The 26,691-nt window shown below is 52.3% G+C and overlaps 1 protein-coding gene across 1 annotated transcript in view; it reads left to right on the top strand.

The window, feature by feature from the left end:
• Nucleotides 1–6,852: 6,852 nt before the first annotated feature.
• TGM2 (transglutaminase 2) overlaps nucleotides 6,853–26,691 on the top strand; it is a 34,271-nt gene continuing 14,432 nt past the window's right edge. Inside the window, exons 1-6 of the mRNA XM_005895992.2 lie at nucleotides 6,853–7,008; nucleotides 11,038–11,217; nucleotides 16,357–16,599; nucleotides 21,546–21,664; nucleotides 23,202–23,330; nucleotides 24,315–24,492. Of these exons, the coding sequence (XP_005896054.2) occupies nucleotides 6,999–7,008; nucleotides 11,038–11,217; nucleotides 16,357–16,599; nucleotides 21,546–21,664; nucleotides 23,202–23,330; nucleotides 24,315–24,492 (859 nt within the window). The 5' untranslated portion in view covers nucleotides 6,853–6,998. The remainder of the gene's footprint in view (nucleotides 7,009–11,037; nucleotides 11,218–16,356; nucleotides 16,600–21,545; nucleotides 21,665–23,201; nucleotides 23,331–24,314; nucleotides 24,493–26,691) is intronic.

Here is a 26,691-nt window from a genome sequence, read left to right as displayed (position 1 = left end):
TTTGGAAGTTCACCCATGTTGTAGACACATCACTACTTCATTTTCTTAATTGTCAAATAATCAGTCATCCATTTCTGAGTGTTTATTCTCTACCAGACATGGTATTAGTCCTCACAGAAAGCCTGAGAAGAAGTAAGCACGATTATTATCATACCCATTTTTACAGATGAGGAAACTAGGGCTTGGAAGTGCTATGACTTAGCCAAGATCACAGAGGAAAGTATTGGTTTGCCCAAAAATTTCTTTGAGTTTTCCTATAACATCTTATAGAAAACCTGAACGATTTTTTTTTTTTTTTGCCAACCCAATAACTGGCAGAGCTGGCTGTGAACCCAGGTCTGTGGAGCTCCCACATACATCTGTGTCCTTCTAGCTGAACGTCAGTGCTGTGAAAAGAAGCAGGGAGGGAGTGAAAAGTGTCTCAAGGGCTCCATGGGCAGATCATAAAGTCCCTTTTACTCATAGGCTGCCTGCCTCTGGGTCACTGTCATGACCAATGATGACGGCCCCATGAGGCTGGACTATTAACCCAGTTCCAAATGCCCCCAGACCTTACCAACGTCAGAGCTCTCTCGTCTACTTGTGCAGCTTTTCTGACGTCTCCCTCTCTCTCAGCACTTCCCACCTCTAGTGTTTCTTCTCCCCAGTCCTAATGTCTCAGTGTCTAACCTTTAGGGGCTGTTGCACATAAGGGTGTTACATCTTTATTAGGACTGTATGTCAACTAAGTGATCACTGGTTGTGAGTAAGGGTCTGAGATGGATTTTCCCACGGGTAAGGCAAGTCTTGCTGCCTGAAATGAACAGGGCTCGACTCTCCAAAAATCCTAAAACCCTCCATTCCCTGGGGTGTCTGGAGAGTTAAGAACTGCAACCACACAATGGTGACAATAATAGGATCGGCTTACTCTCCTTGGGAGGGGCTGTCACTACTTTGGGCCTTCTCCTCGGAGTCCAGCGGGCTGTGGCGGGGGAGGGGAGGGGTTGTCCCATTTTATAGGAGATTTAAGACTTGAGGTCGCACAGCCAATAAAGGGAGGGAGAGAGGGCTGGAGCCTGGCACTCTTGGACCCTGTGTCAGCCCCTGCCACACCAACTCACCCTGATTCCATCACGCAAGTCTCAAGTTTCACCCCATTCTCAGTTTCAACTGATGTCCAATTGCCAAGTTAAATAAAAGCAACTTTCTGCCTTTCCAAAATTGAAAGGAGAGGTACAGGCCAAGACTTATTGTTCTATAGGGTTTGGAGGCCCTACCTTGACTCTGCCCTAACTTGCTGTGTGATCTTCAGAAAGTTATCTGCACTCTCTGAGGCTCAGCAGTGGGTCTGTCAGCTCCTAGGATCGTAGGAGATATGATTGGAAAGTAAGTTGGGCCCTGACCTCTTGTCTCTGGTGGAGGCAACAAGAACTGAAAGATGCCCCAGAATCATGTCCTTGCCCCAGGCAACCAGCACCACAGGTCCTGCCAACCAAGGCTCTAAGCTAACTGTCAGAGCCTGCCCCAGCGCCCCTCTGCTCCCCCTTCTCTCTGTCTTTCTCTGAGGCAGCTCATTTGTTCATTCAACAAACATCTATTGAGCAGCCACCAGGAGTCTGGTGGGCGGTGGGAGACAGACACACACACATGAATCCTTATACAAGGCATATACTAGCTGTGCCCTGTGGGTGCTGGGCATGAAGGAAGGAAAGCCTGCTCGGGAGCATGGAAAGCCTGGTGAAGCTGATAGGTGAAGAGGGATGGCATCTCAGATGGCACAACTTGCGTCCCGGCCTGGAGGTAGATAACTGCAGGATACATTTGGAGGGGTTCTGGTGGGGCTGGAGGGTGCAAATGTGGGAGACGCAACTGGAGGCTAAGAAGGGCCAGACCTACAGGGCCTCGACTTTTCAGCAGGAGTGGGGCAAGCTCAGATCACTTCTTGGAAGGCTCCCCGTGGCTCCACACCTCCTCCCATCCTCCCATCAGCCCCCTGAGGTCTTGGTGGTAATTCCTGCTTTCACAGAAACTGCAGTTTCAGAGAAATGAACTAAAGGGTCCATGGTCTCCAGAGCTTAAGAGGCAGAGTTGGGGCCAAGGCCCTATGCTGGGGGCCAGGGACCGTGGGGAGTGGGGGACACATTGTAAGGGTGGAGCTGAGGACCATGGCCAGGTCGGCTTTTCCATCTGCAAAATGGACACATTGGGAGGGCCCTCCCCAGTCAGGTGTCCTGCTCTCTGCTCCCCATGGCCTGGGACACCCAGGTTCTGCCTTAGAGAGGCCACCCACCTACTCCCTCTCAAAGGGCTGAAAAGGTCATGCCTGCCCCCTTGACATTTTCCCCAAGGCCCCTGTCCTGATGTCCCTACCTCAGCCCCTCCCAGCTCAGGGGAGTCTGGCCCTGCCTGCTCTGGGCTTTAAGCTAGACGCTGCTCATCCGTCATTAGTCACCAGCTGGTAGAAAAGCTGAGACTATGTCCTATGGTGGTCCCACCCACTACTCCCCAGCCCTCCCTCCACTCCCAACTCAGCCAGCCAAGAGGATCTCTGGTCTAGGGGTCCCTGGTCCTTAGGGAAGAGCTGAGTTCAGCCAGGGCTTGGGAGCCTGACAGGCAATTTCCCCAACCTCTCTGAACCTTAATTTCTTCCCTTCTTTCCTTCTTCCTTTTACTCTGATTCATCCTCACACCACCCATCCCCATTGCCACCCTATGCCATAGACATTTATTGAACGTCTACAATACACCAGACTCCATGGGTCACAGTCACGGACCACAGCCCTTAGAGGTCTCACTTGCCAAGAGCTTTAAGACTAAACATGACCCAGGCCCCTGAGGCCCCACTCCTAGGTGGGTGGGAATGGAGGGTGGAGGGGTGGGATAGGACTGACCTCTGAACCCTGGAAAAGCCAGTAGAGGCTTTTGAACCAAGCCCAGGTTTCACGTCCCCACTTACTGACTGTGATCTCAAGCAAGTCACTTCATCTTTCTGAGCCCCCGTTTTCTCATTTAATAAAGGACAAAAATCATATTGTGAGTTTTAAATGAGACATCTGGCTGGTAATGGGTTATTTTGAAGTTCTAAAAATTCACCTTTGTCTCCACCTCGAGACCTGGAAATCCTTACGGAATGAAGGACTGATCCCTCGAAAGGGGGAGTTCAGGCCTCAGTCAGTGACCCTGGGAACTGGGAGTTCTTCTAAGTAACCCTCACCAAATAGTCTACGTTGTTTGCAACCTGCTTCACCTACACACGTCAGAATCTCCTTTTGTGGGGAAAGGGGGATCCTCTCTATTTTCTTTTTGGCTGCACTGGGTCCTCGTTGCGCACGGGCTTTCTCTAGTTAAGGGGAGCAGAGGCTATGGCTTCTCTCGTTGCAGAGCATGGACTCTGTGTGTGGGCTCAGTAGTTGCAGTGCCCAGGCTTAGTTGTTCCTCAACATGTGGGATCGTCCCAGATCAGGGAAGATAAAACCCCTGTCCCCTGCACTGGCAGGCGGATTCTTAACCACTGGACCAAGCAGGGAAGTCCTGGAGTCCTGACTCTTGATGACATCATAAAAATTTTTTAGGTGATATTGAGCACTTACTATGTGCCCCCCGTTGCACAGATGCTATCTTTAATTCCCAAGAATGGTGACTCTTATTATACCCATTTCAGAGATGAGGAAATTGAGGCTTAGAGATAATTTCTAGTAATTTACCCAGGATCATACAGTCAAGATGACCTCAACTGTGCCCTGCCCTGCACTTCCCCTGCAAGGGATGATGAAAGACCCCTTCCTGCTCTGTCTGGGACCTTGAGCCCATAACTATGCCCCCTGGACCTCAGTTTCCCCCTCAGTAAAATGCTTTTGAATTTTTGACTTGCCCAATGAGATAAGACAAGGCAACATTTCCCAGGCCTCCTGAACAGATGCGAAAATGGGGTCCCAGAGTGAGGCAAAGGCCCCCTGGTCAATAAGCCTGGAATTCAGGTTTTTGGGCCCAGCCTGGGTTCTAGTCTTTATTTACCACTTCTTGGAAGTCAGTTCTGGGATTGCTCAAGGCCCTGCATCACGTAGGTGGTCACAGTTCTACAGAATCGGGCAGAGGAAGGAAGAGGAGGTGCCTGTCTGGGTCAGGAACAGATATGGGCCTGTGCCAAGCCCCAAGCCAGGCCCCAGGAACAACCTGATGGGCATTCTAATAAGATTCCAGTCCATTCCTTCCCTCCAGGGAGCTCCTAGGTAGGGACAATAAAGAAAGATGAGTACCACGTGGAGAAGAACATGTCATTTTCAAATGGAAAAGAATGAACAAAGGCAAAATTCATCCATTTCTTTGGGGCAAGGCTGGCTGTTATAGAAACATTTAACCTACAGCCTTCCTTCTGCAGAGCCTGACTGTCCCCAGGCCTCCTGTCTCTCTTTGGGGTCCCTGTCCCTCAGGGCCAGGTTTCTGGGACACATGGCATTTTTGCTCCAAAACTCAGACATTCCATTTATCTAGTGCTCACCAGGTACTAGTTGCCCAACCTTAGTCATTTTGGTTGAATCTTACGCCAGGCCTGAGAGGGAGGAATTCTCGCCCCCATTTTGCAAAGGAGGAAACCTAAAATACCTGGAGACCTAAAACGCCTGCCCGTGGCTCCATAGTGGGATCTCAGACCCTGGCTTCTTGACTGATAGTCACTTGCCCCTTTTCCTCCTCGGAGCTCTCGTCAGCTGCAGGGGACACTTTCTACAACAACCTATCAGTTCAGTTCAGTTCAGTTGCTCAGTCATGTCCGACTCTGTGACCCCATGAATCGCAGCACGCCAGGCCTCCCTGTCCATCACCAACTCCCGGAGTTCACTCAGACTCACGTCCATCGAGTCAGTGATGCCATCCAGCCATCTCATCCTCTGTTGTCCCCTTCTCCTCCTGCCCCCAATCCCTCCCAGCATCAGAGTCTTTTCCAATGAGAACTCTTTGCATGAGGTGGCCAAAGTACTGGAGTTTCAGCTTTAGCATCATTCCTTCCAAAGAAATCCCAGGGCTGATCTCCTTCAGAATGGACTGTTTGGATCTCCTTGTAGTCCAAGGGACTCTCAAGAGTCTTCTCCAACACCACAGTTCAAAAGCATCAATTCTTCAGCGCTCAGCCTTCTTCACAGTCCAACTCTCACATCCATACATGACCACAGGAAAAACCATAGCCTTGACTAGATGGACCTTGGTTGGCAAAGTAATGTCTCTGCTTTTGAATATGCTATCTAGGTTGGACATAACTTTCCTTCCAAGGAGTAAACGTCTTTTAATTTCATGGCTGCAGTCACCATCTGCAGTGATTTTGGAGCCCCAAAAAATAAAGTCTGACACTGTTTCCCCATCCATTTCCCATGAAGTGATGGAACCGGATGCCATGATCTTCGTTTTCTGAATGTTGAGCTTTAAGCCAACTTTTTTCACTCTCCACTTTCACTTTCATCAAGAGGCTTTTTTGTTCCTCTTCACTTTCTGCCATAAGGGTGGTGTCATCTGCATATCTGAGGTTATTGATATTTCTGCCGAAAATCTTGATTCCAGCTTGTGTTTCTTCCAGTCCAGCATTTCTGGGGCAATTACAAGGTTCACCTGTGGGACTGTTTTATGGGTCAGCAGGGCCCCAAATCGTTGTGTTTTGTTCACTAAGATCCCAGGCAGGGTCCATTTGACTCAGGGACAAACATCTACTGAAACAACACAGGTTTATTCCCTGCACTGTGTCACACAGGAACGGAAACTGGGGCCAATTTTGTAAGCCCCAATCCATCAATAGATATGGAACTTTCAGGAAGTTCCATTCAGGAAGAAGGGTTGGGGGAGGCTCACAGGCCCCTGTCTCCCCAGAGACCCTTCCTGCTCAGGACTCATGGTGGATAAGAAGCACAGAAGGCTGGAGGATCAGAGGGAGAAGACTGGGTGATGCCTCCTGCCCCCAGATGCTAGGGGTGAGAAGGCAGAGGTTGAGTCCCTGGGAGACTGGCTTTGTCTCCTTGTGGCACAGGGTGGGTCTGCAAGGAGCATCATCAGTGGAAGTGAGAGGGGGAGGGGTAAGTGGATGATGGATGGATCGATGGACAGATGAGTGGATAGATGAGTGATTAGATTAGATGGTTGGGACAGAGGAACAGCTAGAGGGATGTCTGGGTTTTGCTACAGAGACAGTGTGGTATGTCTGTCTTTGCGGGTGTGTCTGCATGTCTGTACATGAGGCCGTGTCCCGCTCCCAGGATCTGCACCTTTGTGTGTCTCTAGGTGCCCCAATCTGATTTTGTGTCCACCTCTGACAGTGTGTTGTCTGTGTGTGTCTGGGAGCTGAGTGCCTCCGGACACCTGCTTATTTCTGTGTGGTTCTCAGTGGGTACCTGTCCAAGTGTGTCCGGCTGTGTCTACGTACAGGCATGTCACTGATTTTACGTCCATGTCACCAGCTGTGTGTGTCCAGGTTCATCTGCTGTATCTGTCTGTCTGTCTGTGTGTCCACATCCTTAGGTCTCCATGAGTCTGTATCTGAGGATGTGTGTGTCTTCTTCATCCCGGGTCTGATCTAACTGTGGGTCCATGTCTGTGTATCCAGGTATGCCTGTGTGTCTTGATGCAACAGTGTGTCTATATGTGTGTGTGTGTTTCTGTATCCAGGTGTCTCTGTCACCCAAGATCTGACTTTGTGTATCCAAGTCTGTCTGAGTGTCCTGGCTTGTGTTGCCTGTGGCTGTTGTCCCAGCCCTGCGCTCGTGTCTGCTTCCCCAGAGGGCGCCCTTGCCCAGCCCTCTCCCTTCCTCCCTGGGCTCCTGCCTCCCAAGGCGCCCCTGCCGGCTGGTGGAAAGCACGTGGGCCCAGACCGGGCAAAGCCGGCCTCGCCGGGCCCCGCCTTCCCGCGCGGCCCCGCCCCCAGCCCGCCCCTAAGCGGGCTATAAGTTCACTTCGCGCTCAGCCCCTGCATTGCCCGCCGCCAGTGGTCTGCACTTGCAGTGTCCTGCCACCAGTCCGAGGAGCACAGCCACCACCTGACCATGGCCGAGGGTGAGTATCAGAGTCAGGGGTGCCGCCACCGCGCAGGGTCCCCGGGGTCCAGGGGCCAGCCATCTCTCCCTAGTCTCGGTGGTCCCACCGGTGCAGTGGGGGTCAGGACCCGGCTGGACTCAATCCCTAAGCCCCCGATTTGGAGCACAAACAGGAGGGCTGGGCTGGATGAGAGGTGCCCGGCCCCCAGTTCTGGCTCTGCTTGGGACCTCAGTTTCCCCATCCCCAGGGCATATCCATTAACCCCTGCCTCCCTGGATCAGATGAGGCAGTGGACCACGAAGGCGTGTTCTAAACCGTAAGGTACCTTGTTCACCGACCTCTGTCACTTGTCCTCAGTCAGTCAGTGGGGCCTGGCTCCCTGCTTCGTGCTGGGCACGAAGCTGTGCAGAGAATGCGGTCCCTGGCCTCAGGGACTGAGTTTTGGTTAGTCCCTCATGGTGTGTAGGCCAATCCTGGCTGTCTCCTTGGTCTCAGCGGATGGAGGGGAGCTCCTAGCATCCAGTGGAGGAGAGGCCTGAGAACAGGCTTGCTCTCGCAGGCTGCCTCAAAGTGCTGCATCCCCTGTCCTTGGCCACTGGTTGAGTCTCGGTTTCCCATCCTGTAAAACATGGACAGTAACTCCAGCCACTGGTACATCTGTGAGGAGAGGAGTGGAGAAGGGGCTCAATTCACTTCCTACCTGTCCCCCTCCACACACACACACACACTTGGGCAGGGCTACCATTTCAGAGGCAAGATTTCTATGATGGGGGTGAGCCTGCACTAATGCAGCTGTGCTCAGCACCCTGGCTGACTCTTGGGTCAAGTCCATTTGGAGGTGGCCTTGGCACCACCGCAGCCCCCAGAAAGGAGGGGGGCAGAGGGGACATTGGAGGGGCACATGGGGCAGATGGAGCGGGAATGAGTGGGAGGAACCATGGACGTGCCCTACCGGCTGTGCGTTCTCCGGCCACCTTTGTCCCTCTCTGGGACCCAGCTCCCCAACACATGTGACCGAAAGCCAGCTAGGTGGCCGCTTGTGTCCAATGCAGTTTCTCATCCCTGTTCCCAAGAGTGGGGCTCAGTAGGGCCGGGGGACCTGGAGTGGCCAGTTATGATGAGCCCCCTGCCCCATTGCCAGAGTGGCCACTTCCTACAGGGGTCCCAGTGGCCTGGAAGACCTCAGGTCCTTTCTTGGTACAGAAATCCTAGACCCTGGTGTTTCTGCACCTCTAGAGCTGGGCATAATTTCTGGGAATCCTTCACACAGCATGAGACAGCAGCCCATTTGCCCCACACCAGGGTCTGACCATCTCTCTAAGGTCTCCCATGGGGACAACAAATTTCAGAGGCGAGATGCCTACGATGGGGGATGTGCGTGGACTAATGCTGCTGGACGCAACACCCGAAGCCTCTTTGCCGCGTCAGCTGTCTGGAATTGCAGTTTTCCTTCTTCACCCCAGGAAGCCAGCAGGAAGTTCTTCCTTGTGGCTAGTGGAGGTCTCTCCTGCTGTGATCCCAGGGGCCTCACCTTCCTCCCAGGTCTCCTCCCAGGTGTGAAACAACACAGGATGTGGGTGGGGGATGGACAGCAGATCCTGAGCTGTGAGTGAGGTGGTTACCAGGCTGGGCTCCAGACTCTACAGCCTTGGATTCTGGATTCAAATCCCCAGGCTTGGTCTTGCGCTTGCCATGAGACCTGGGGCCGCATAATGTCCCTACAAAGTGAAGATAGTGATAGTAGCTGTGTCTGATGCAAAGAACCCACTCATTGGAAAAGACCCTGATGCTGGGAAAGATTGAAGGCGGGAGGAGAAGGGGACGACAGAGGATGAGATGGTTGGATGGCATCACTGATGCGATGGACATGAGTTTGAGTAAACTCTGGGAGTTGGTGATGGACAGGGAAGCCTAGCATGCTGCAGTCCATGGAGTCGAAAAGAGTGGGACACGACTGAGCAACTGAACTGAACTGGGCAGTTGTGGTTTAAGTGAAGATAACCCACGTCAAAGTCCTTGGCAGTCACTGGGCAATTTGCGCATCGTTCAGAGGATGTTCAGTGGCGGGAGGAAGGAGAACTGCATGGATGACCCTATGGGAGGACCCACTTGCTAGGTGACTTTGCCAGTCCCTGCCTCGGGGCCTCCTTGGGAGAACTTACTCTCAAGGGCCCCATAGCTCTGGGAGTCCTGCCTTGCCCATTCTTCCGACCCTACTGTCCCCCCTAATCTTGACCTTGATTATGTCAGATTGAGCTTGCCAAGGTTATGAGACTTCTGCTTTCCTTAGCCCCTCACTGTCCCTACTTTGGCCTTCAGCTCCTTCAGAAATTATAAAAAGAACTTTCACATATCAAACTTTTGCTCTGGGCTAAGCCCTTGAATCTTCAGAAAAGGAGGCACAGAGAGGGAGAGACACCTGCTAAGGATCACACAGCAGTACATCCAAACTGAAACCTAGGTCCTGAAGACTCTCAAACTCCTGTCATTAAAAAAGAAATTTTATTGTAGAGAATATTGTGCACATATAAAAGTAGAGAGAATAGTGTAATAAATGCCTGTGTTCTCATCACCCAGTCTCAGCCACCACCAACTTATAGCTACTGCTGCTTCCTGCCCCTTCATCACTGCCTTCTCCATTATTTGAAAGCAAATCCCATACATCGGGCTTCCCTTGTAACTCAGCTGATAAAGAATCCACCTGCACTGTGGGAGACCTGGGTTCGATCCCTGGGTTGGGAAGATCCCCTGCAGAAGGGAGAGGCTATGCACTCCAGTATTCTGTCCTGGAGAATTCCATGGACTACAGTCCATGGGGTCGCAAAGAGTCGGACATGACTGAGCGACTTTCACTTTCACTTCACTTCCCATACATCACATCTGTAAATATTTCAATATTTCTCTCCAATGAATAAGGACTCCTTGTTAGACATGAATAAAAAATTCCTTAATATCACCATTTTCTATCAGTGTTCAAATTGCCAATTGTATGTGATAAATAGTTTTTAAAATCAAAATCCAAGTAAGGCTCATACAGCACAGTGGGTTATAATGTGCCTTAGGTTTCTTTTAGTCTACCCCCTTCAACTTTTTTTTCTTGTCTTTTTTCTTGATTTCTTTCTGTTTTGCAATTTATTGGTTAAAGGAACCAAATACTTTGCTTGTAGTTTCCCAGAGTATGAATTTTGTTGATTGAGTGCAGGTCCTGGGACTTCCCAGGTGGTTCAGTGGATAAACAATCCACCTGCAGTGTAGGAGATGTAGGTTCGATCCCTGGGGCAGTAAGATCCCCTGGAGGAGGGCATGGCAACCCACTCTAGTATTCTTACCTGGCAAGTTGCATGGACGGAGGAGCCTGGCAGGCTGTAGTCCATAAGATTGCAAAGAGTTGGACATGACTGAAGCAACTGAGCACCCATGCGTGTCCTGGTCCTAAATTTAATGACTTCCTCAGTCCTCTGTATTTCCTGGAAATTGAAAATTAAACCTAAAAGGCAAAGCCCGTGTAACTAACCAATACCAAATATCACCCCACTTTTTACCAAAAGAACCCTCCAGTCACAATAGACTAGCCCATGTCTAGAAGGTGCTTTATTATGTGCAAGGCACTGGGCTTAATGGCTCACAGCCAACCTGGATCCTACTGTCTCTCACTGTGGACTCAGGTGGGCAAAGTGAGGCCCAGAAGAGCTGAGTCGCCGGAGGGCCACCGCTAGGAGGTGGCAGAGCCTTCCCCACCTGCCCCAGTGTCCACAACCTGTGATTAAGGGTTGGGGAGGATTTCCCTGGTGGTTCAGTTAGAACACTGAGCTTCCACTGCAGCAGGCCCGGGTTCGATCCCAGGTCAGGGAACTAAGATCCCGCAAGCAGTGTGGCATGGCCAAAAAAAAAAAAAAAAAAACTGGGGACATTTAGACCTGGTTAACTTCTGCACAACAGGGCAGTTGAGGGTTGGGAGGGCCCTGAACACCACATGTCCAGGGAGCCTGGGGCACACAGCTGGCTGTGAGATGGAACCTTGGCTCAAGCCCCTCACTGTCTTCACAGAGCTGGTCCTGGAGAGATGTGACCTGGAGCTGGAGGCCAATGGCCGTGACCACCACACAGCTGACCTGTGCAGGGAAAGGCTGGTAGTGCGGCGGGGCCAGCCCTTCTGGCTGACTCTGCACTTTGAGGGCCGGAACTATGAGGCCAGCGTGGACAGCCTCACCTTCTGTGCTGTGACTGGTGAGTACTACCCTCCACCCCTTCCCGTTCTGATTTCATTGTCCCCTGCAGACCATGGGAAAGGTGACGCCATTCCTCCTCCTGGGAAGAAATTCCTGAGAAATTCTCAGGAATTCCCCTGAGAAATTCCCAGCAGTCACTGCCCCGTTTTACAGATGAGAGAACTGAGGTCCAGAGAGTGGAGAGATGTCATCCCACACCACTCAGCTTTATAGAGAAGTCTGTGATTCTGGGTGCCTGGCTTCCTGACGACCTGTTATCACCAGGGTTGGGTATGCGGGGGTCGGGGGCGGCGTTTGCTAGCACACAGGTCCATCGAGATCCTGCCTGCCTTTTCCCACATCCAGACAATTTTCTAATTATCAACAGCTTCTTCTCCAAACCCACACAACCTAACCAGGCCTCTGGGATCAGACCCAAAGGGAGTCTGGGTGGTGGAGAGAACCCAGCTTTCTCTAGCTTTCTGAGTGGGCAGTTTTGTGTTTCCGTAGTTCTTTCTCTAAGCATCAGGAGGCTGCCTCAGACTCACAAACTTGGATTCTGGTGTGGACCAGACTGCCTGCCCACTGTGTGACTTGGGCAAATTACTTAGCCTCTCTGAGCTAAAGCACTCCTAAGGTAAAAAGCCTGACATGAGGGAGTGCCCTGCAGATGTTCACAGCAGTTGCTGATCTTGCTCCAGGGACTCTAGTGATGGGTGAAGGGACATTGAGGCCCCAGCAGCCCATCCCCAGATACCCAATGCCCAGTCATCTTTGTTTGCCATACCCAGAAAGTGACCTTAAACGCCACTGGGTTTGGCTTCTGGTGGGAACCACTCCCTTGAGGTCAGCGAGGGGCCACCTGGCTGGGACTCTGGCCCAGGGGTGGGAAAGGCCAGCTCTAGCTCTTTCTGAGGTCTCTGAGGCCAGAGAGCAAGCAGGCTGAGGCTTGTATTACCTGGGCGGCCGTTTGATAAAGCTTATCACAGTGCCTGCAGACCCACTACGGATATCCCCTCCATCCCTTTCCTCCCTCCCCTTTCCCTTCTGGCAGGGACACACCTACTAACCAGGGCATCCCCCCCGCACACACCCACACCCAGCAGCCTTGGGGTTCATGCTATAGACCTGAGGGCCCTCTGGCAAGTTTTCGATTTTTCCAGTCTCAGTTTCCCCTTCTGTAAAGTGGAAGCCTGAATCTATGGAACTTAAGGGCTGGGGGTGGTGCCCTGAGAAGAGTCAGGCTTGGGCTGGAGAGAATCACATCTGTGGTGTAAGTATACTTATCCAGAATCCTTCTGTTCTGAATGCATAACTAGCCCCCATTTTACAGATGGGAACACTGAGGCTCAGAAAGGTCCATTTACTTGCCCAGATCACACAGCAGGATTCAAACCCTGACCGCAGAGTTGAGGCTTTTTGTTGCTGTGATCTGAGAGCAGAGACATCTACTTGCTCACCACAAGGGCCTGCTGGCCTTGGTTTTATTCTTCTGTGAAATAGATGGTTGTTGAATTGCTGGTATGGGAATTTCCCACCTTTTTTCCCCTTCTTTCACTCTCAAGGTGTCTTATTTCTTCTTCCTTCTTTTCCATTTGTCTAGGCAGCCTGGTGCTAGATAATGAGGCCCCTAGTTCAGGGTTGGGACCTCAACGGGAGGCAGGCAGGCAGCCTTCTTACCCCAGCAACTAATCTCTGTTCTCTGGTCTCTGCCAACCTATCTCAAGCCATCACCAACCTGCCCTGCTAACTTCCGCAGCCCCCAGGGCAGCCATAGAAGGCAATGTATTTCTGGGTGCTCTTGACTTCCCTGTCTGAGCTACCAGGACCCTCCCGTGGGCTGAAGAAGCTGAGGGACAATGCCAGGAAGCCAGGCTTCCCACCTCAAGGCCTAGCTTGAGTCAGCCTCTGGCCAAGCCTGGCCCAGGCACCCTGCTTTGGTGTTAGAACATTCTAGCCTGTGATCCGCTTCTCCTACCTCTTCAGGGAAACTGAGGCCCAGAGAGGGGAGAGAGCTGGTGAAGGTCACCCAGTGAATGGAGTGTGTGGCCTGATGCCACCCATGCCCAGATGCTGAGCGTCTCACCCTGACACTTCAAGGCCGGACAGGCCTGTTGTGGGGTACAGACCACAGCAGACAAGCACCATCCTTGTTATGGACTAAAGCTCTACTTCCCCCACAAGGGAGGCCAGGGTTTGAGGGTGGAGGGGTAACAGTGAGGTCAGCCTGGAACAGTGAAAAGAACCCTTATGAGGCTAATAGCAGGCTTGACTCTGGAAGCCTCCCCTCATCCACCCCACCCAGCCCCTCACTGCTGTGGTTAGGATAGAGGCCAGGACCCCTCAGGTCTCCAGGGTCATTTATGCCCAGTGTGATCTCTGTGGAGCCTCTTGCTCCACAGAGAGTACCACATGGAACCGCAGCCAAGGAATTTTCTAAGCCAGTTTACGTGAACAGTGGTGGGGTTGGGGGACAGCCCATCCTCATCCCATCCCCCAAGACCCCTCAGAAGAAAGGGGTGTGTGTGTGTGTGTGTGTGTGTGTGTGTGTGTGTGTACAAGGCTGCCACAGGACAGAGAGCAAGTGTTTCTTGGCTGGTCCCCAAGGGCGGTGTGTCAGTGGTGACAGTGACTATGGGACCCAGCCCAGCCTGTTACTGTGGAAACCAGAACATTGATCATCCCAACAGAGTCTCTTCTGAGAATGAAAAGATTATGAATAAAAGAATTATGCTGGGACCACTGGCATGAAAGGGTTTCCCTGGTGACTCAGTGATAAAGAGTCTGCCTGCAATGCAGGAGATGTGGGTTCAATCCCTGGGTCAGGCAGATCCCCTGGAGAAGCAAATGGCACCCACTCCAGTATTCTTGCCTGGGAAAACCCATGGACAGAGGAGCCTGGCAGGCTATAGTCCATGGGGTTACAAAAGACTTACCACCTAAACAACAGGCATAAAATGGGACTATCCTGGGAAAACTAGAATGTATGGTCACCCAAACCTTATCACTCTCAGCCCTGGTTTCCATATCTGTGAAGTGATGCAATTGAGCTAGGCAATTACTACATTCCACTGCAGTCTCAAAATCTGTTATTTGGTATGAGAACTCTGATTTGTAATGGTCTTGTTGGATGACATTGAGGATAGCTCATGTTTACTGCAAAATTAGTATATGCTGGGCACCCCACTCCAGTACTCTTGCCTGGAAAATCCCATGGATGGAGGAGCCTGGTAGGCTGTAGTCCGTGGGGTCGCTAAGAGTCGGACACAACTGAGCGACTTCACTTTCACTTTTCACTTTCATGCATTGGAGAAGGAAATGGCAACCCACTCCAGTGTTCTTGCCTGGAGAATCCCAGGGACGGGGGAGCCTGGTGGGCTTCTGTCTATGGGGTTGCACAGAGTCGGACACGACTGAAGCGACTTAGCAGCAGCAGCAGCAGCAGTCACTGCTTTAAATGCTTTCTATGAACTCTCACCAATTCCTCTAAACGGCGTTTAGAAGGTGGTAGTGACAGTAGTAAATAATTAACTATTACTTATGAGTGCTTACTGCGTGCCAGGCACCTTGTAATGTGCTTTACAAGCCTCAGCTTCTTTAAGCCTCACGATGACCTTATGAGGAGGTGCTGCAATTGACCCCATTTTACAGATGAGGAAACTGGGGCACAAAGAAACGAAATAGCTTGTCCAAGGTCACAGAATCAGACCTGGAATCAAACCTTTCCGGGAATATAGTCTAAGCCTGTTTTTGTCTTTGATGAGAAAATTGCAGATCAGAGAGGTCTCATGACTTAGCCGAGGTCACACAGCACTCCAGGTCTCATTGGGGGAAACCAGACTCAGGCTGGCTCTTGGGCCCCAGTGCTGCCCAATTCCTCCCCTAAATGCTAACTCTGGAAGACAGGGAGTGTTTAAAGGACAGCTGGCTCCTGGCACTCAAGGCCCCAGAGGCCGACGTCATGCCTGTTAGTTCATAGTTATATTTGGGCCCGGGTGTGGGCGGGGCTGGCAGGTAGCCCCTTACTGGGCAGGCCCCGTACTGTCAGCGGTGGACGGCAGAGTGGCAGGGAGGGAGATGGAAGAGTAAACAGAAACCCTCCCGGGCAGCCGCCCAACCAGGCAGAGAAAGTTCTGTTTCTTCTCTCCACCACCCAAGTCCAGAAGGGGGGACCGGCCCCGCTCGCCCTCCCTATGACTCAGACCTCCCTGCAAAATCTGGGCCCTGCCCTCCCCCCGAAAAAGAGCCAGTTGGAGGCAGGCCCTCAGCACACTGAGACCTGAGACACTATCCTCCCAACTGGGGAAACCTCCCCTTTGGGAATGAGAGACAACGTGGAGACCTGGGCCCAAATGCTGACTTTGCCACAGACCCCTGGAACATTCTTGGAAGAGCCCTTCTCTGAGCCTCGGTTTTTCCACCTGTACAAGGGGTCTCGGGGGAAGCAGGAAGTGCCAAGGGCGCTTGGTAAAGTGTCAGAGGCTGTAGGGAGGTGAGGGATGGTTCTGGCTCTTCAGAGTTGCCTGTGGAGATACAGAGGCCAAGAGGTGGAGGGGGCTTTGGGGAGACAGACACCTGGATCTACAATGGCCAGCACCCTCTGCTAGCCAGGAGCAAGCAGGCTCTCAGACAGGCCCCACTGGCCACTTCAGAGGACTGAGGTCCCATTTTACTCAGAGTCTGGCCTTCTTTTTCTGAAAGAGAAAGCAGGATGCCAGCAGGTAAAGGATTTAAGTGGGAATGGAGGACCGTTGGGGAGTACCTTGCCTCATTCCTGGCCATTTTACAGATGGGCAAACTGAGCCCAGAGAGGAGGATATTCTTGCTCAAAGTCACACCAGTCCAGAACAGTGTCACTGTGACCCTGTCCCAGGCCACGCCGTCCCCTCTCCCAGGAGACTGAGGACGTGCTGTGTGCCTGCCACTTTTCGTGCATTCCCACAAAACCAGCCTGTGCATTTTGGAGCCCAGTCCCCAGATGAAGAAGCCAAGGCTCAGAGAGATGAAAGCACTCCTCCAAGTTCCTTCTGGGAACTTGGGAACTTCTCACACCCAGGCCCAGGACACCCCCCAGGCGTGCACTCTGCCCCTGCCAGGCTTGGTGCTCACCTTCCCTCACCACCCCCAGCTCATGGCCCACTGCTTTCTTCCTCTGCAGGCCCAGACCCCAGTGAGGAGGCCGGGACCAAGGCCCTCTTCAGGCTGTCCGATGCTACGGAGGAGGGGGCCTGGGCGGCGGTGGCAGCGGACCAGCGAGACAGCACCCTCTCGCTGCACCTCAGCACCCCGGCCAATGCCCCCGTTGGCCATTACCGCCTCAGCTTGGAGGCCTCCACTGGCTACCAGGGCTCCAGTTTCATGCTGGGTCAGTTCACCCTGCTCTTCAACAGCTGGTGTCCAGGTGAGCTGCACTCTATCCACGGGCAGGATGGGGAGATGGGCAGGGCTGGACCCACCCATGGGAACCACGTGGTGGCAGGGGGGTGGTGGGCGGAAGATGGGGCAGCAGAGACATCCAGGTGGACTGAGTGAGGCTCTAGCCTCCCAAGATTTCGTGATGTCAGAACTCTCATTATTCCCATTTATAGAGGTGGGGACAGGCTCACAGAAGCAAAATGACTTGCCCCAGTCTACACAGCTACCAGGGCTTCCCTGGTAGCTCAGAGGGTAAAGAATCCACCTGCAATGTGGGAGACTCTGGTTTGATTCCTGGGTTGAGGCTACCCACTCCAGTATTCTTGGGCTTCTCTGGTGGCTCAGATGGTAAAGAATCCACCTGCAATGCAGGAGACCTGGGTTCGACCCATAGGTTGGGAAGATCCCCTGGAGGAGGACATGGCAACCCACTCCAGTATTCTTGCCTGGAAAATTCCATGGACAGAGGAGGGTGATGGGCTAAGAGTCATGGTGTTGCAAAGAGTCAGACACAACTGAGCGACTGAACACAGCTACAAAGGGATCCCACCTTGCCTGGAGGTGGCCTGGGTTCAGAGCCCCATTCAGGAAAGGACTGTCCAGTGGAGGCCCAGGGCCATGGCCTCATACCTGGTTCTATTTTGTGAGGCTCTGTTTTAAATCTCACCAGATTGGCTTGGGGAAGGGAAGCAGGGAGATGGAGGGATGGGGTACCCAGAAGAGGTGGGCAGGAGCAGTTTGGCCACCTAAGTGCTCCTTATACACTCTTTTATTTTTTTTAATAAATTATCACTATCACCATTTTTTTTTAAACTTCTCTTTTGATTTCTATTTTTAAAATATATCTTTATTTATTTATTTTTGGCTGTGCTGGGTCCTTGTTGCTGTGAGGCTAGTTTCTCTAGTTGCAGTGAGCAGGGGCCACCCTTTGTTGGGGTGCCTTCTCATTGCAGTGGCTTGAAGCACAGGTTCTAGGCGTGTGGGCTTCAGTAGTTGCTTCACTGCAGCACGGGGGCCCCATAGTCGCAGCCCTCAGAGTCTGTAGAGTGCAGGCTCGGGAGTTGCGGTGCACAGGCTTAGTCGTCTCATGGCAGGTGGGATTTTCCCGGACCTTTACCACGGAGCCGCCAGGGAGGCCCCTTTATACACTTTTTTAATGGTTGCTCTCAACAACCCCCAGGGGCAGAGATTAGCATCCTTGTTTTACAGACAGGAAACTGAGGCTTAGAGATAAGTGGCTCTTGGCAGCTCCTTCAAGAAGTAAGTTGGCGGATGCCGGACAAAACCAGAGAATCAGAGAAAGGGCTGAGTCTGTCTTGAGCAGGAAAGAGGAGGGGATCACAAAGAGTCCATGGGGTCACAAAGAGTCAGACACGACTGAGCAACTAACCCTACTACTGCTGCTTATACCTAGCCAGGCAGAGAGAGGGGCCATGTGGGCAGGCCCAGCTTGGTGATGGACTTGCCTCCTCGAAGCCCGGCCCCAGAACAGAAATTCTGGCCTCCTACTGGGCCAGACCGGACCTCCAGACCACCAGCCTCCTACTGAGCCACCGCTTTATTTATTTATTTTTCTTCTCCATTTGGGGGCATTTTCTTTGAACAGAAAGATTTTTTATTTTCTCTTTTATATACTTTGGCTGTTCTTTCTTTTTTTCATTTCATTTTGGCTGTGCTGGGTCTTCCTCGTTGCACGGGTCTTCTCTAGTTGCGGAGAGTGGGGGCTACTTTCTATTCATAGTTTGCAGTGCGTGGGCTTTTCACTGAGGTGGCTTCTCTTATTTTGGAGCACGGGCTCTAGGCTCACTGGCTTCAATAGTTGTGGCTCCTGGGCTCTAGAGCACCGGCTCAGTAGTTGTGGCACACGGGCTCAGTTGCTCCCCGGCATGTGGAATTGTCCCGGATCAGGGAGCAAACCCCTGTCTCCTGCATTGGCAGGTTGATTCTTTACCACTGAGCCACCAGGGAAGCCCTGGCTTTTATTTTTAATTATAACAGTAAGATATGAGAACTCCCTCTTTATAAAAGCTTCAAGCACTACAGAGAGATAGCCTCCCATCCTTCACTCCCCTCCTTAGGAAACACCATTATTAGCTGTCTCGGGAGGGGTTATCTCCTTAGATTCAGTGTTTGTGTCTGGAGACATCGCTGTATTTTTTTTTCTTCCAGTTTTATTGAGATATAATTGACCTACACCACTGTATAAGCTTCAGGTGTACAGCATAATGATTTGACTTACATGCATCATGAAATGATTATCACAATAAGTTTAGTGAACATCCATCATCTCATATACATACAAAATTAAAGCAAAAAATATTTTCCTTGTGGTAAGAACTCAGGATTTATTCTCTTAAGAATGTTCATATGTAACATACAGCAGTGTTAATTATATTGATCATGTTGTAGAAGACATCATTGCATTATGGATTTCCCTGTCTTAAACATTAAAGAATCCCCATTGTATACATCAGCCTGCAATTTGGGATTTTTTTTTTCTCCCTCTACCGTCTTGAGGCTCTTTCTGCATCAGTTTGCACACGTCTGCTCATCGCTTGTTGTTGTTTTGTGTTTGTTTTGTTTATTTATGTGGCTGCACCGGTCTTAGTGGTGGCCTGCAGGATCTTCAGTCTTTGTCGTGGCGTGCAGAATCTTAAGTTGTGGCACGCAAACTCTTAGTTGCAGCATGTAGGATCTTATTCCCCGAACAGGGATCGAACCTGGGTCCCTTGCATTGGAAGTGCAGAGTCTTAGCCACTGCACCCCCAGGAAAGTCACTGTTCATCCTTTTTAAGAGCTGCAAGTGCCCCGGGCCTTGCCATCTGGCTCCCATCCACAGACATGAGTTGGTTTCCTATGGCTTATCACAGGGAGGAGTTTCCTTGCTCACATGCCCTGTGGCCACACAGAATGGTTTCTCAGGACAGAAGTGGCCTTGCTGGTCACAGTGTCTGCTCATTTTGATTTTAATCAGTGTGAACTTACAGGTAGTTGGCGACCCTGCCCCTGGGGCAGACACTTGGCAGTGCCCCTCCCCAACCCCATCACCGTGGGGTTTCAGAGTTCAAGGAACGGGCAGTGAGGTTCTAGGGGATGACCCCTCCCTGTGGCCTTGCCTCTTCCCTGCCCAGAGGGATGGGGTGGCAGCCAGCCAAGCACCACAATGACTAAAGGGACCAACATCCCAGAGAGGGGGTGGGCTGGAAATGTGGAGATAGGAAGTGGGGCTGAGTTGGGGTGTGGGGCGCTAAGGGAGGAAACTGCTCTCCCTCTTGGGGGAGAGGGCAACATCTGCCCATGACCTGGGGGCCTCTGGTCCCTGAGTTCCAGCATAGTCAGGATCCCAAGTGAGCATCCCCAAGACCTCCATCTTTACCAGCCAGAGACCTGAGTGGGGACATCGTAGTCCCAGCCTCCTGGGCTGAGGTGGGGACAGTTCAACATGTGCTGACCCTCCCACTGGATGGGGAAATAGCACGCCCTTTTCGTTCTCTCAGATTCTTTCTCCCACGCCACCAGCTCATTTGCAGCCACATAGCTCGTTTATCTGAAGACCGGTGTTCATTGCGCAATCGCCCAAGCCTCCTGGCAGGATGCATAAGGTGCTCAGCCACTTTCACATTTGTTTTCCTCCAGGTGGTGCAGGCGGGGGCTGCCTGCCTGTTGCTGTAGAGGGGCCCAGGGGTCTGAGGGGCCAGGCAGCTGCTTCCCCAGGCACTGGACACGTTTCCCCAGGCCGATTTCAGTAGGCACGCTGCCTGGGTCCACCATACTCTTAGGGACCTGCGAAAATGTGTTAATTTCTTTTAAAATCAGAAGACCAAGAAAAAAAAGAGGTTCAGGCCAGAGAATATGTTTTAACATATAATATTAATTTATTTGGGCTTCCCTGCTGGCTCAGAAGACAAAGAATCCTCCTGCCAATGCAGGAGACCTGGGTTCAATCCCTGGGTTGGGAAGATCCAACGTTATACAAATGCAGTCAAAAAATATATTACAAAAAGATTTTCTTTAATGGAGGAAGGAGCCCATAAAGGCAAAAACGCCTAGGACTGATCAAAGCCATATGATGGCTCTGGATTTCCCCTTCCCAGCCTTAATTTCTTCACTTTTGTGAGTGGGAATTGGAAAAGTTGGACTAACCTTTGCCCTCCAGCTGGTCCCACCGCCTCAGGCCCTCTGCTGTCGTCACAAGCCACAGGGAACTAAGTATCGTCCATTTTCCAGCAGCTGCACCGCTCATCTCTCTAGTCCTCTGCTTAGAATGTCATCAAGGCAACCTTCAGATGCCACCTGACCCCCAAGCTGGACAGATCTTCTCCCTCTGAGTTGCAGCAACCTTGCGTTGACTTTCTCGGAATCATGCTCCTTCCTCACACCGCCTGGGGGCTTCAGCTTGCAAAGCACCTTCCTGTTCTGTGATCACATTTGACCCTCAGGAAACACAGTCAGGTGGCAGGAGAAGTGACCTGCCCAGAGTCATACAGCAAAAATCCCCTACTCAGAGCTAGGGGATTCCTGACTCCTGGCCCCTGTCAGTGCTCCTCTGTCTCTTGTGCTGGTGTGATTTTCCCATCCGTAAAATGTTCTTGAGCCTCAGTTTTGCCATCTGTAAAATGGGGCTTCCAAGGATATCTTCCACGTGAAGCTTTGGTGGAGGTTAAACAAGTTAACTTATGTCATTACATTTATCACAGGTCCTGTCAGGTGGCAAGTGTTGGATAAAAGACAGCCATTGTTATCACCAACTGATAGTACTTTATCTTACTGGTGTGAGATTATTACTTAATGATTAGTTTTTCTGACTAAAAGAGAGAATGGCCTCAGGGAAGCTGCCCTGGCCCTGAAGGGTTGGCACCCCAGCTGCCATGTCTGTGGGGAACCTGGGCCTTGCCAGATGCCGAGTTGAGGCCTTTTCCTTTTTACCCACAGCGGATGCTGTGTACCTGGACTCAGATGAGGAGCGGCAAGAATACGTCCTTACCCAGCAAGGCTTCATCTACCAGGGCTCAGCCAAGTTCATCAAGAACATACCTTGGAATTTTGGGCAGGTAGGGCCACACTCTGCCCCTCCTAACCATCTCTGGCTTGCTGTGAGCTGGGCCCTGGGTCTGAGACAAAATCAGAAAGTGTAAGCAAGGTCTCAGAGTCACCCACCCCATGCTGTCAAGGATTCAAGGGCTCTGAAATGGCTGGAGGCTCAGAGAGGGCCCAGGCCAGGCCTGAGGTCACACAGCAAAGGACGGCCCTGTGCACTGTGGGAGCGGCAGCTCTGGATTCAAGGTGGGAGAAAGTCAGAGAGCCTGTAGGAGCCGTGGGGCTGGCGAGCACTCCAGGAGGGAGGGAGCCATTCACAGCCATAGCAAAATAGTGGGCAGCCCTTGGAGAACACTGACTGTGCTAGGCATGTACTGAGAGGGGCTTTAAACCATTGTCTAAATTAGTGGTCCTCAAACTTGAATTATATGTCTAAATTGCCAGAAAATTTTGCGTTAAAATACACTTTTAACATATTGGTGTCCTCGGGAATAGCATGAGCAGAAAGCACAGAGGTGAGAAACTTTACGTTGTGCCTAAGAAGTGTCTTGCAGCCTGGTGAGCGCTTGCATGAGACGGGGCCCCAGGAGATGACCTGGGAGAAGCCCACAGTATCCAAGCTGTGAACAGCCCTGAATGTCAGGACAATGGCAATAGGGAGTCAAAGAATGAATGGGTCAAGCCAGGGGAGCTGCTCTAAGTCATGGAGGGAGGCCTGTGATGAGGCCTGATTTGGGACAAGGCCACAGACACAGAGAGCCGGGAACAGACGGGCGAGCCTTTGAATGTGACCGAAGTGGTCTGAGGGGTGGTGACAGGGAGAGATTTTGATAAAGACAGCACCTAAGCTGCAAGGATGAGAAGGTGTGAGTCATAGAGAGAGGGGCAGAGAGAACATTCCAAGCAAAGGAAACAGCATGTACAAAAGCCCTGGGGCAGAGTGAGTGTGGTTGAGAGGTGAGGTTAAGATGGGGTGGGACACCGATCATGAAGGGCCTTGCAGGCCACAGGGAGAAGTCTCCATCTTACTCTGGGTGCAGTGGAGATAAGAGCGATGAGATTAGATTTACATCTTTACAATTTATACTTTGGTTCCAATCAGCGCAGTGTGTAGGGGTGGGGGAGGAGGGACACTTATCAGCTCTGCCGGGTGAGTCAGGCTTTAGGGAAGTGAAGGTTTGGCTGTCGGGTAAGGGAGGGCAGCGGCTGGGCCTGAGGTGACTGAGGGCAGTCAAGCTCCAGGGACTCTGGGCTTACCTTCCACTCCAAGTTCCCAGGACCCCTGCCCGACCCCCCCCCCGCCAAGTCTGGATGCAGGCACACCCCATCCCCTTTCTCATACACTCAGTCATCGTCCCATCGCACCCCGCCCCCCTTTCCTGGGCCAGGAAAGCTGGCACCACAGCAATGTGACTGACCCAACCCGAGCCTCCAGGTGTGATGTGTGAGACAATGCACGGGGCTTCCCACAGCCGCTGGACTTAAAGGCAGGCTTCCTGGAGGAGGTGACGTCTCAGCTCCCTCATCCTCCTGTTCTTTCCTCTGACACAGTTTGAAGAAGGGATCCTAGACATCTGCCTGATGCTCCTGGACGTCAACCCCAAGTTCCTGAGGAATGCCGGCCGAGACTGCTCCCGCCGCAGTAGTCCGGTCTATGTGGGCCGGGTGGTGAGCGGCATGGTGAGTGAGCGCAGGCCCGCCTCAGGTGATAATGGAGACCAGGCCCTGGGCTGTCATGGTCGGGGAGACCTGGGAGATGGGTGAGTCTCAGCTAGGAGACCTTGTATTTAGACAGACAAGATGTACACAAATGAGGGTAAGGCCGTGTGGTCCCAGAAAGCAATTCATTCATTCACTCACCCAGAAAGTATTTATCAAGTGCTACCCATGTCCCAGGCACCAGGGAAAAGCAGGTGGAAGACATGAATAGTCTCTCACTTCCTAGAGCTTCCATTCTAGGGAGTGTGAGAGAAGACGGGAGTTAACCACAGGATCATGTGAGCGCCCAGTCATGTTGCAATGCGCTCTCAAAGGGGCCAGACGTGTGATAGTGTCTGACCACAGGGTGCAACCCCAGTGGAGGACTGGGGGACTTCCCTAAGTGATGATTCTTGAGCTGATGTAACTGAGAGGAGAAGAGCGTCCCATGCAGAGGGGACCGCTCGTGCACAGGTTCCCCGAGGAGGGATGACTGGCAGATTTGAGGAGCAGAAAGGAGGCCAGTGTGAGCGGAGCGGAGAGCAAAGGGGCAGGGGGCCGGGGGCCTGGGGAGGGTTGCAGGTGGGCTGCAGAGGGGGCGGGGCCAGACCCTGCTTGGCTCAGGGCCAGGGCAGCAGGATGCTGAGAGTCTGGGGGCAATGACACCGTCTGGGCAGGGCCAGAACAGGCCTCTGTAAAGCTCAGATCATGCCGCCTGCCAGCCCCCACACACATTCATATCTCCAGCATCATCCTTATGGCCCTGACCCCTCTCCACCTCCTCTCCCACCCCCACTCCTATCTCCAACCTCCCCATCAGTCATACCTCGGGATCTTTGCACCTGCTGCTCCTTCAGCCTGGAAGGCCCCGCCCCTGCCTTTCACCACGTGCTGAGTTCATGCCCACTCTATCACAGCCGTCACTAACCACAGACTTGGCCCCTCTGACGCTTTCATGGGTCTCAGGTCAACTGCAACGATGACCAGGGCGTGCTGCTGGGGCGCTGGGACAACAACTACGCAGACGGCATCAGCCCCATGTCCTGGATCGGCAGCGTGGACATCCTGCGGCGCTGGAAGAGAGATGGCTGCCAGCGCGTCAAGTACGGCCAGTGCTGGGTGTTCGCGGCTGTGGCCTGCACCGGTAAGCAGCAGGCGGACGTGGCGGGGCCTGGAACCGCCCTCGGCTTCCAGGAACTAAGGCTGAGTCAGGGTCCCTGTGGCCTTCTCCCAGGCCTGATGTATAACAGATCCTGGGAAAACTCGGTCAAGTAACGGGACGTCTGACCCCGGTGGTTGTGGGGTTTCTTCTCTTTTTTAATATTTATATTTATTTGGCTGAACCAGGCCTTAGTTGCAACATGCAGGACCTTTAGTTATGACAGTTGAACTCTTTAGTTGCAGCATGTGCGGTCTAATTCCCTGACCACAGATCAAAGCCCAGCCCCCTGCATCAGGAGCTCAGAGTCATAGCCAGAAGTCCCAGCTGTGGGGTTTCTGCAGGCAGTTGAATAGTGGATCAGCCCAGGGACTGGAGTTGGACTGCCTGGTTTGAATCCCAGCTCTGCCTCTAATCCCTGGGCAAGAGAATCGGTGTCTCCAGGCCTCAGTTTCCTCACCTGTAAAACAGAGACAGTGGTAACTGACCTAAGTCACAGGTAGTTCTTAGGACCCAGGGGAGGTCACTTAGCACAGTCAGTCAGGTTAGGTTGGGTTTCAGGGTTTCCAGGGGCATCTGGGATTCCCCAGCTGGATCCTGAGACATCTTCTCTGTGTCTGTTAGTTGGCCAACAGTGGTTGGACGGATATTTGCAGTGACGGGCACGGTGACACACTTCTGTTCTGCCAGACTGCTCACACCCATCCCTCTCTGAATCATTACAGCATCCCGACAAGCTGCTATTATTAGCTCCTCTTAGAGGAGGAAGTGGAGGCTCAGAGAGGAGAAGTGGCTTGGCTAAGGTCACAAAGCTGGTGATCTGCACAGCCAGGCGTGGAACCAGGTGGGCCCGCTTCAGGCACAGCCTCCTGGTCTTAGACTGTGAGGATGAGGCCCCCGAGGGACCCCATCCCCTGGGACAGGAGTGGAGCTTGCTCCTGGATCAGTGGGGACAAGCCTCCTCCAGCCTGAAGTCTGTACTCTGAAGCTTTTCTTGATGGGGCAAGGCCTGGAATTGGAACACCAGCTCTCCCCATGGGCAGCAGAGAGTCTGGCCCCTACCCAGACCACAAGGCACAAGAACCAGGCAAGAGGTGGAAGGTCACAGCTGCTCCTTCCTCCCTCCTCCTAGGGCTCTCACATCTCCTGACCTGAATCCGGGGCCTTCGGGGAAGTTTATGCCCTGATTGATGGCAGGCACTGGGCAAAGTTCACATTCCTGCCTCTCCCCCATCGCAGAGACTCAACCTCATCAAAACTAAAAGTAAAACAAAAGTCCTACAGCTTGTATTTAGTAGGCCTTTCTGCTTCACTTCTTTTTTTAGATGTTACTTTCTTTATCTTACCCTGAGAATATGTTACTTTTACATTTTACATAAAAAGTATACTAAAAAACGAAAGGGAAAAAGCACCCATAATCTCCTCTGTCGGGAACACCCAGCACCACTATTTGAGCAGGATTCTGTGGCCTATAGATGCCAGTTGACCTCCTGCCTCCTTGTCACCTATCACTGCAACACCAGCCCCTTTCCCAGTCACTCCGGCCTCTCTGAAAACCGTGCCTCCACACAGTGCAGGCCCTTCTGGTCCACAGTGGAGCCCCAGAGCACTGGAACTCTGAGCCAGAGAGGACGAAACAAGGCCCAGAGAGGTGGAGGGACTGGCCCCAGGCCACACAGCTGGAGCAGCTGGGGCTGGAACAAAGGGTCCTGACCTCTGTTGCCTCATCTGCCTACCCCACTGTTCACTCCTCGCCCTGAATCTGTCATTCCTTTTCTCCTTCCATTCCTCCTTCTCTTTCTACTTCACTCCTTCATCCCATTTGACCGATTAGTCTGTGCCGGGTCTTGCAGGGCTCTGGGACTGTAACATAAGACAGATCGCTCACTGCCCTCAGAGGACTAATTAAAGAATCCCTCACATACCCATATATTGAGAGTGATGATGCATCCCTAGTCTTACTGTGAATGCAGATGATAGGGTAATCTAAATCTGGCGGGGTGGCCTTCCCGGCTGAGGGATGGGCATACGCCAGTATCCTGGGGCAGGTGGGAGTGAGGTGTGCTGGAGGCCAGTGTAGCTGGAGCAAAGTGTGCAGAAATTGATCAAGGGCCAGATCCCGCAGGGCAAGGCCCACAGTGGAGGTTTGGCCTTGACCTTGAGGGCCTTGAAGAGCCATTGAGG

The sequence above is a fragment of the Bos mutus genome, chromosome 13 (genome assembly GCF_027580195.1).
Source record: "Bos mutus isolate GX-2022 chromosome 13, NWIPB_WYAK_1.1, whole genome shotgun sequence".
Taxonomy (NCBI): domain Eukaryota; kingdom Metazoa; phylum Chordata; class Mammalia; order Artiodactyla; family Bovidae; genus Bos; species Bos mutus.
This window is presented reverse-complemented; position numbering and strand designations above follow the sequence as displayed.